Source organism: Fistularia commersonii, chromosome 10, assembly GCF_037954325.1.
Source record: "Fistularia commersonii isolate RoL2024-O1a breed Wild chromosome 10, RoL_Fcom_v1.0, whole genome shotgun sequence".
NCBI lineage: Eukaryota > Metazoa > Chordata > Actinopteri > Syngnathiformes > Fistulariidae > Fistularia > Fistularia commersonii.
This window is the reverse complement of record NC_141293.1, coordinates 17,377,403-17,387,835: the sequence shown is the minus strand read 5'-3', so window position 1 is coordinate 17,387,835 and position 10,433 is coordinate 17,377,403. Positions and strand designations below refer to the sequence as shown.

The 10,433-nt window shown below is 42.2% G+C and overlaps 1 protein-coding gene across 2 annotated transcripts; it reads right to left on the bottom strand.

The window, feature by feature from the left end:
• Positions 1 to 5,850: 5,850 nt before the first annotated feature.
• On the bottom strand, positions 5,851 to 9,668 carry LOC147230653 (uncharacterized). Of its 2 annotated transcripts, none has more exons than XM_086154092.1 (2): positions 9,356 to 9,668; positions 5,851 to 7,922 (listed from the first exon to the last, which is right to left on the bottom strand). In XM_086154092.1, the coding sequence occupies exons 1-2, from the start codon at positions 9,528 to 9,530 to the stop codon at positions 6,349 to 6,351; spliced, it is 1,749 nt and encodes a 582-aa protein (XP_086010218.1). In that variant the 5' UTR covers positions 9,531 to 9,668; the 3' UTR covers positions 5,851 to 6,348. The 2 variants fall into 2 exon arrangements, with proteins under 2 accessions (XP_086010218.1, XP_086010219.1); XM_086154093.1 differs by having other exon boundaries at positions 5,851 to 7,892.
• Positions 9,669 to 10,433: the final 765 nt, after the last annotated feature.

Below are 10,433 nucleotides of genomic sequence, written 5' to 3'. Positions count from 1 at the left end.
GTCGTGTCCTGGGTTGTGGACTTTCTCAGAGTCTGCAAATCTACGACACTGTGTGTCTGACTGAGTGGTTTGCAAAAACGGGCCGCCGCAAGGTGTCGATCTTCTCCCCCGTTCCTCTTCGGAAATGTTCCGACGACTCGGCTGTGGTCGGATGCATCTCCGAATATCGTCCGGTTGTGGATTCCTTTGCCTCTTGGCGCGAGCAGAACCATCTGCAGCTTAACATACCTAAGACAAAGGAGCTGATTTTGGATTTTTTTTTTTTTTTTGAACATTAATTAGAACAGGTTCCTTAACAGAGTCATACACATTCTTACAAAACCTCATAACAAGATATACGTTATACAATAATCTTTATAGGTCACTTATTTCCTCAACAGCAAACGAAAAATAAAACTGAAAAAAGAAAAAAAAAAAAACACAAAAAAACATCTAACTCAGTAAAATGGAGATAATATCTTCAACTCTCCAAATATTTTTTAATGGGTGCCCATTTGTCAAGATATAGGTCTGTCTGAAATCGTAAGTTTGCTGTTATGCGTTCCATGCAGTTTACATCCTTAAGTCTCTGACGCCACTGATCCAGGGTAGGTGGGTGGGGTTTGAGCCAGTTTACTGTGATCATTTTATGTGCAATTAATTGAAGAACTCTTGATTTTGGATTTTTGAGAGTCACAATCAAATTCGTACCCGGTTTCCCTCCGCACGGGTCGATGTGGACGTTGTGCAGGACGACAAAATTCCTGGGCGTGCACGTCTACAAGAAGGGTCGGGGCCGGAGTCTCTGCTTCCCGAGGCAGCTGAGGTCCTTCGACATCTGCCGGACGATGCTCGGGATGTTTACTGAGCCTGTCGAGGCCAGAAATGTCTTTTACGCCGTTGCATGCTGGCAGACTTAATACAGACTTAATAAACGAATCTGTAAGACCCGCAAGGTTATGAGGTCGGAGCTGGGCTGTCTGCTCCGGTGGTGTCGGAGTGCAGAAAGACCCGTTCCACCAAGGTGCGCTACCGAGCATGCTTTTTATCTGAAATATATTTTACAATTTTTTTTTTTTTTTTGTTAGCTTCAATTTTATTTTTATTTATTCCCGCGAGTCTCTTCTCCATTGAGACCGGTCGATTTCCTCCAGGATCGATAACGTTTTTCTGATTCTGAAAGGTGAAGGGAAAAGGGAGGAGAAACAAAAATTTGGCCTCCGTTAAAATCAGAGTTACTTATGACATAGAAAAAAAAAGGAAGATAGTGACACCAATAAAAACGCTTGGGACATTGGACCCTGAAAAGCTTGAAAATGCATCTTTTTGTCATAAAGGTTTAGATCATAAAGGGCTCATTGTCTTAAGACTTTAACACTTGGAATTCTTTTCTCAAAAAAGCTAAAAAAAAAAAAAGGTCTTAAAAAAAGTTATTTCAGGAGTTGGGTTTTGTGGAGCCTTTCAATTCACCAATTTTGTCCTGTAGGTGGCTTTCAGCGACGTTCACCGTCGTCTGGGTCACCGGGAGAATTTGGAAGGGGCCTCGCTTGGCTTTCCAGCGCTTCCTCCGAAAGTCCTCGACTCCTGGTTCGGAGATCGTGCAGGGTTTCGGAGGCCGGAGTCGGTTGAGCTGCAGCTACTTGGCATGGAATGTCTGCTAAAATGGAGTACGGGTCAGCGCAAGATAACTTTTAACACAAGGTTTTGGACGTCCAACAGGAGCCCACGTTCGGAGGTGCTGCGAATAGAATTTCGTACGGACTGAAGTTAGTTCCGTTTCTCCTCTGGATTCTCGTACATCAGCAAAACCCTGCACCTGCGCAACACTTGGGCCAGTTCATTTTTGAGTGTTCTGTCCTCTCTTTCCACCGTATCCCTCGATAGCAATGGGTTGATTTTCTGAAATCAGTTCCCAAAAACTCACCTACTTGTTGGCGAAATGTGGACCAGTATCCGTGGAAGTTTTAGTTGGGAAACCCCATTCTGGACTGATCTCCCTTAGGAGCGCCTTTGCCGCTGCTTCGGACGTCTGAAAGGAGGCGTGGAAGGAAGGCTTCGATCCATTTTGACCACATATCCGCAATCGAGAAAGTCCTTTTTCCCCCTCAGATGGCGTAAACTCCACGAAATCCATCTGTAAATATTTGGAAAGCGGATCCGGGGGTCGATGTGCTGCTGTTGTTTGTGGTTTGATTACTTTCCCAATACCTTGTGTGATGATTCACAGAGTTTTTGTGCCATGATTGAGAAGACTTTTTATGTGTTTATCCAAAGCGACTTACAATAGAGGACATAGGGACTGCTGAAAAGCCACATTGATATGGTTAGCTGCTCCAGGTAACAGTGGAGATTTTATGTGGCCAAAAAAATCTTAGCAGTTTTCAATGTGAAATTTGTATTTTTAAAAGAATATTTTATGATTCACAATTTACACAGGTCATCGCAGTTTGTCATTTTAAATCTCCATGGCAAGATTCTTAATGGTAGTTTTTTATCTCAGAAGTACATACCTGGAAGTGTGCTTTTACCAAAAAGCAGAGTGGATTAAGAAGAACTCAGAGGCCTATGGGTTTAATTCAAGCATCTGGTTTGCAGATAGAAAGCTTGTACGACTCCATGTGCATTTAGTTACATAAAATCATCTCTGTGCGCCGATAACACACAATTACAAGGATACAGGGGCGTTGCGAAAGCACCTGAAAGTGTTTAATAACTTCAGAACACCTGAAGACAATCAAGTCCAGCCAATCAATGTGTCCTGAAGGCGAACACAACCAGTCAAGATGGAGGCTGATATGCAATACATTACATTACATTACATTACATTACATTACATTTGGCAGACGCTTTTATCCAAAGCGACTTACAATAGAGGACATACGGACTGCAAATAACACTTGCAAATACAAGATGCACAGGAAATATACAGATCAGTAAGCTTGGGTTAGTGAGAGGTTTTTTTTTTTGACAAAGACAAACACAAACATACACACACACACACACACTGCATAGGCTAAGTTGCTGCCTAACCTGATCTGGGGGATCAGCGCAGTAGAAAGTCCTTAAAGAGAACGGTTTTTACCTGTTTCTTGAAGGTTGAGAGAGATGATGCTAATCTTGTTGCTTCCGGAAGTTTGTTCCACCACTGAGGTAGTAGAACTGAGAACAGTTTTGCCTGAGATCGCTTAGAGCGAGCAAAAGGTACTGCTAGTAGGTTTGTATTAGAGGAACGCAGCTCTCTGCCGGGAACATAAGGTCTTATCATTTGGTTCAGATATGCTGGACCTGTTCTTGAGGTGGTTTTGAATGCCAGGGTCGGGGCCTTGTGCTCGATCCTGGCAGCTACTGGTAGCCGGTGCAACCGTGCTGCTGCATTCTGTACCATCTGCAGTGGTTTTATTGCACGAGCAGGTCGTCCGGCTAGGAGGGAATTGCAGTAGTCCAGGCGGGAGATGAACATGGCCTGAACCAATAGCTGTGCCGACTGTTGGGTCAGGTAGGGTCTGATTTTATCGCATCAAACACCCCCCCCCCTTTTGATACAGGGTCCGACCCATGTGCCGACTTAGCAAAACGAGGGAAGAACGACTGAGTCTAAGCCACTGGTAAACCTATAAAACGTCAGTGTGTGAAGTCAGAACGTGTAACCTTCAGCCCCTCCGGAGCAAATCTAAGCCGAAAGCCAGAGTTAAATTCCTTTCCAAGAGATTCACTGGCCTGGAGGAAGATAACAGAGAGCTGGCCCTCTCTCTCGCTGGTATCCCAGCCGTGTCCACCGAGTAGATAAATCTGCCGGTGAGCTGGTAAGTATGACTGTTTCATGAAAGAGTGGGTGGTGCCTGAGTCTACTAGAAAGATGATTTGTTTACCATTAGTATCAATTTTCCGTTTCAGACATCCAAGCTCCGGTATGGTGGGGCTGATGGACGGGAATTGCGGACCCAGAGATAGTGGAGAAAGTTGGAGAAGGAACTGGGGCAAAGGGGAAAGACGTACAGGTTGAAATTCTCTAAATTGATCCATCTCGTCGCGAATCGTCTTACTCCGGCCCGATTCCCACGACTTCAATGCTGATATGCCCAGAACCTCTAGGATCTAGAAGTAAAGATCGTGATTTTCCAGCCTCGATCTTCTGTATCTGGATTCTAGGTCGCAATTTTGACCTCCAACTCTTCCTTTTTCATCTTCGAGGCGTCGCACTTTGGTTTCTAGGCTACGAACAAGGGTCAGAAATGCATCTCCTTGCATTCGAGTCATTCCGTGCATTCACCAATCTTCTCCTCAGATCTTCCATTCCTCACACAACTCCTTCGAATTTGCTGGAGAAGCCGGTTTTCAAGTCTACGGTGGCTTGCGGTTTGGTCCATAATTGAGATTAGAAACAAGAACAACTTTATTTATCCCAAAGGAAATTGTTGTGCCAGAGTTTCAAGTAAAACATAACAATAATAGTAGGAAATAGTATAAACAGTAAAAAAAAAAAAAAAAAAAAAAAATTATTGAAGATGTTGTGATCATAACATTCGGAGGTTTGACACATACGTCTGTCCAGAACTTCACTCAATTTTTATACATTTTAACTGTTAACTTGGCCGGCATGATTTTGAGGTTGATGACAATTGAAAAATTACAAGTCGCACAAGTGTTTTGTCTTCATAAGATAAGATAAGATAAGATAAGATAAGATAAGATAAGATAAGATAAGTACAACTTTATTTATCCCGAAGGAAATTGTTGTGCCAGAGTTTCAAGCAAAAACATACCAATAATAGATAATAGAAGGAAGGAGGGAGAATAAGAAATACAATAAAATATAAATTGTCAAGGTTAAGGCTATCAAGTGTCATTGTGTTCATTGCCTATACCTTATTTTTCGGTTGCACGCTTAAAACTGGAACCATTAAGGAAATCTTAAGAGTCTTACTGGAGTCGCAGTGCGCTCCCATCATCTTAGCCGTTCGGTGTAAGCTGGTAGTCTTACAGTCTTAGCGCAGTCACAGCTCAGTCTTTGCTCAGTCTTAGGGTTTATAACAATGTCTACGTGTTTGATATTATCGCAAGTCTCTGAGTTTTTGTCAAGAAGACTGACTCAACAACCAATAGATGAGCTCCGACAAAACCAGAAACAGGAATTCCAGTATCGGCATGATGGGAAAAGAATCTGGTAGTAGTTTTCCACGTGTCTTGATGTAAAGTCTTTAGTCTCAGACTAGGCTGAGACTTAAAACTCTAAAAAAAAAAATTGTCTTTAGATGTGAGCTGCTGTGATATGATAGTTTTACACGAGTCTTTACAAAATAATTTCAAAGTCTTAAGGTGTACGCCAAGCATTAAGGCTAAAAGGTCGGGATGCAAACTTCGGCTGCTGTCGGTTGAAGAATGACAGAATTAGAGACCGATCTTTTGCATTAAAAAAAAAAAAAAAAATGCAGCTATCAATGTTTCTTAACTCTTCCAACTTCATAAAACACCCTTTAGATTTGACCATAGAAGTTAGTGCCTGCAAAAGTGATTATTTTTTCAAATTATTTTTTTTTATTCCTGCACCATAGGTCTTAAGAGTAATGAAATTTAAATCCACCGTATGTGTCAACCATAATGACGTATTGACAGAAGAAGACAACTTTGAATAACATCATAAATAAAATATTATTAGTAGAACAGTTCCTTGTTATGAACGTCTGTGTGAATATCATCACCTGGGACAAAGGATTCATTCATAAATCTCTTCGTGGCTGTTCATTCATTGAAGATATTTCACATCTAACGCCCAAATTTGTGCCATTTTGAATGATGAAATGAATTAACTTTAAACATTTTGACATGGTAATGGTCAAATGTTTCTTTTTCAGATATGGCAGTTGGTGCCAATTGGGTATTTATGCTATAGAAATTAAAAAAACTGTATTTATGTGGTAGGAAAAACAACTCAAGGATCAGCCATAAGGTAAAGGTTTATTGAAAAAGAAGATTATATTCTTATACTATCTTTGGCTGCGAGAAAGAGAACTTTTTCCAAATATTTTGACACAAGATAAACTATCAAAAAATGTAAAGTTATCCATTTGAAGTTTAAATCCTCACGACAAATATCAGTCTTGTAGGGGCACATTAAGAAATAATTTAACATATTTAAAAAAGTATATAGTGTCAAGATATAAAACAAAAACATTGTAACAAATGTATGCAGAAAATTGCAAATATAAAAATATACAAGTAAGAAAAGCTTGTATCTCCTCAACACATAACGAATTTACAAATAAAACAAAATAACAAAAGGATGAATATTTCAAACGCATCAATAAGCAGATATAACGTTCAATTTGTGTCAATTTATGTAATAATTTTATAAAACCTGAATCGTCTCCATCAGTTCCCGGTCGCATGGCTTTTCATGTGAAGTCGGACGTAGGCCTTGCGGTAGAAGCCCTTCCCGCAAACGTCGCAGCGGTGCGGTTTCTCCCCGCCGTGCGTTCCGCCGTGCTGTTTGAGGCTGGATTGATCGCCGAAGCGTCTCCCGCAAACGTTGCAGGCGTACGGCTTCTCACCCGTGTGAGTTCTTGCGTGTCTCTGCATGTTGTGACGACAGTTGAAGGATTTCCCGCACTCGCCGCACGGAAACGGCTTCTCCCCCGTGTGAACCCGCATGTGCGTCTCCAGATTCCTCCTGCTGTCGAAGCACTTCCCGCACACCTCGCACACTTTCCCGTTCTTGTGCGTTTTCAGGTGGACTTTTAAAGTTTCCTCCGAGTCAAAATGACTCCCGCAGACCCCGCACATATCCGTGGAGTGGCTCTTGGCGTGATTCACCAGCGACACGACCGAGTGGAACAGTTTCCCGCACACTTCGCAAATGGCTTTGGACGCGTGTTTCTTTTGCGTTTTGAGTTTCTTACCGTCACTTTCCGACACGCAATTGGAGTTTTTCTTCCTGAGGTGAAGCAGTAAGTGACGCTTCCGCGTGGAATAGTCGTTGAAGTGTTTCCCGCAGATCCCGCACGGATACGGTCTCTCGCCGGTGTGGATCCGGATGTGACGCATCATGTTGTGGCGACAGTTGAAGGATTTCCCGCACTCGTTGCACAGAAACGGCTTCTCCCCCGTGTGGACCCGCATATGAGTCTCCAACGCACTGGACGCGCCGAAACATTTCCCGCAAATGGCGCACACGCCCGCTTTCGTGTGCGTCTTCAGGTGAGCCGAGAAACGCTCCTCGCTCTCCAGGCGCTCCCCGCACACCCCGCAAACATCCTTCGGGTGAACCTCCGTGTGATTCACCAGAGAGCTGACGGCGTGGAAGGCTTTCCCGCACACTTTGCAGCAGATCCTGGACTTGGTTTTCTTCGCGATCGACCGCCGAGACCCGCGTCTTTTCTTCCGGTCGTCCTCGCTGTCGTCGCTCGGGGTTTCCCCGCACAACCGCCACTCTTCGTCGGTCGCATCCGAGACCGAGCACCGGGACGCGTCGTCCTCCGGACCGATGGCCGATGCGCCCGGGAGAGGCTCCTCTTCTCCGGCGCGCAGGTGGCCGGCCTGCAGCTCCTCCAGCCGGTTCTCCGCGCACGGCGGGGTGATGATGAACCGGCTGGTGTTCTCCACCTCCTCCTCCACCTCCTCTTCATCCTCTTCCTCCTCCACTGCCACCGTTATTCCCTGGCTGCCATCGGGCTTCTCCTTTATCTTCTCCACCTGGGAAGGTTGCCGGTGCGCACAGGAGCTCCAGGCGCGGCCACAGTGCGCCTCCTCCAGCTTCTCCTCCAGCTTCTCCTCCAGCTTCTCCTCCAACTTCTCCTCCAGCTTCTCCTCCAACTTCTCCTCCAGCTTCTCCTCCAACTTCTCCTCCTCCTCCTGCTCCTGCTGCTGTTGCACGATGAAGTCCTCGTCCCAAACGAAGAGCGCCAGTTCAGGCTGATCTACAGGAAGGCGCGCCGTCAAATGTGACGCTAATACAGATAAAAACTGGCTTCTTAACAATAAGTGAATTTAAACGTGTCACTTGTAATTCAAGTAGCGTTTTTTTTTTGATCAGTATATAATTTCTTATATCACCAAATTTATTTTTAATTTGATGTATAGTATTGATATTAATCTGGTATTTTTTTTTTACCAGTCTTTAATTTCTTATTTCACCAAATTTATATTTAATTTGGTGATATAATATTGATATGAGCATGGTAAAAACAATTTTAACAGTCTTTAATTTTTATATCACCAAATTTATTTTTAATTTGATGTATAGTATTGATATTAATCTGGTATTTTTTTTTACCAGTCTTTAACTTTTATATCACCAAATTTATTTTTAGTTCGGTGATATAATATTGATATTAATCTGGTAATTTTTTTTTTACCAGTCTTTAATTTCTTATTTCACCAAATTTATACTTAATTTTTGATATAATATTGATATGAGCATGGTAAAAACAATTTTAACAGTCTTTAATTTCTGATTTCACCAAATTTATTTTTAATTTGGTGATATAATAATATTGATATTAATCTGGTAAAAAAGGGGACGAGTCTTTAATTTTTTAAATGTACAGGCTTAACAAATCACAAATAAATGTAAAATACAATAACATAAATGTAAATAAATAAATGTAAAATACTGAAATACAATATAAATACCCTAATTACAACAAATCCTGCAAATAAGTGAGTAAGGATTATTTGAATAATCACGCAGTTTGGCCACTACACGCACACTATGCAATAACGATATACAAAACCTGAATGAAATAATGAGGTCAAAAGCTGTAGAAAACACAACTATACAATTATTATTTCGAGGTTGAACCTTTTCCCAAAATCAAGTATGTGGCGTCCCCTAGAGGAAAAGCGAAGTGGCACCTCAAACAATCAATAGTTTAAATGATAATTTGATTATTGATTTCATCAATAGTTTAAATGATAATTTGATTATTGATTTCAATTCGAATTAACGTATATTTACTGCAAGCCGCTCCGCTGTGCATTGATATTAGAGCACATGACAGGTGCAAGATAAATCCTGGCAATTGTATTTTGATGTCATTTACGCGCTGTTTGGTGGATCTCTTGTACGCCGAATATCAAATCCCACATCGATAAACAAACCGATTGTTTTTAATTATAAACCGACACACGCGGGAATTGAAATAATATTAATTTTGTGTTTTTTTAAACGGAGTTTGGCACGGTGACGCTCAACCCCCCCCCCCCGGTGGGCGTGGTCACTCGTAACCCGGAACATCTTCTCCCCCGAGGCACATTGACCCGGTATCGAAACCTTTTAAATCAACTTTATCCACCAAAAATCGATGCATTTATCAACGCCGAAAACAAGCTGCGTGTGTGTTTTATCAGTAGAGAGGGAAGGACGCGGTTTTGCACAAACCTGCGTGTTTGAGCGCCGTCGCGTCCGGTTCGGAGGCGGTCTGCAGCATCCTGCGCTGCCGGCGGATCTCCTCTTCGTACCCAGAGATGGTCTTCTTCACCGCCTCGAAAATCTCCTCGGCGGCCGCCGACAGTCGTTCGTTCACGACCATCCGGAGAATCTGCATGGCAGACATTGTAAAACCACCCCGTTATTTCCTGTTTTTTTTTTTTTTTTTGTTTGTTTTTGTTTTGGCTGCGGCTGCACGGAAAGCAACCGGTGACTGTTTTCCCCACAAACATAGGCGACTTCCGGTTTGTAATTGCGGGTTTCAAAATAAAAGTTTTATTCTTTTGGATTTTCTTCCCTCGATGATTTTTTTTTTTTTGGGCCTTTTCCTTCAAGAGGCTCCTCTAGAAAGATTGGAATGTTTGGAGTTTAGCGTATAAAAGTGGTGGTCCAAGTTGTGATAAGGAGTTATTTTGTCTTACTTTGTATTTGTCTTTCCTAGCTGAGGCCATCAGACTTTTTAATTCCTCTCCCGTCAGCCGAAGGGAATATTCAAATCTCTACTTTTTAAGACCTTAAAACACTTGATAGCCTTAACTTTGACACTTTATATTTTATTGTGTTTCTTATTCCCCCTCCTTCCTACTATTATCTATTATTGTTATGTTTTTACCTGAAACTCTGGCACAACAATTTCCTTCGGGATAAATAAAGTTGTTCTTATCTTATTTTATTTTGCAAAAACTAAGTCGAATCAGAATCTGGAATTGGAGCTGCAAAGCAGGAGGTCTAGAGGAAGAGCAAAGAGAAGATTTATGGACGTAGTGAGAGAGGATATCAAGGTAGTTGGTGTGAGAGAATGCAGAGAATAGGATTAGAATCTCATTTTATTCTACGACCCGTTGGTCTTTTTAATCCGGCCCGCCAAAGATCGGTGCAGAATTCATTCTTGATGTGAACGATTGGATCGATGAATGTGGGAGCTCAAACAGGAGATTATTTCATTTTTGGGGCGACTTGAGAACACTTTCTTGTGATTTAGTCTTTCCTGTGGACACACTGACACTCATGAATGAGCTGCACGTGAAGC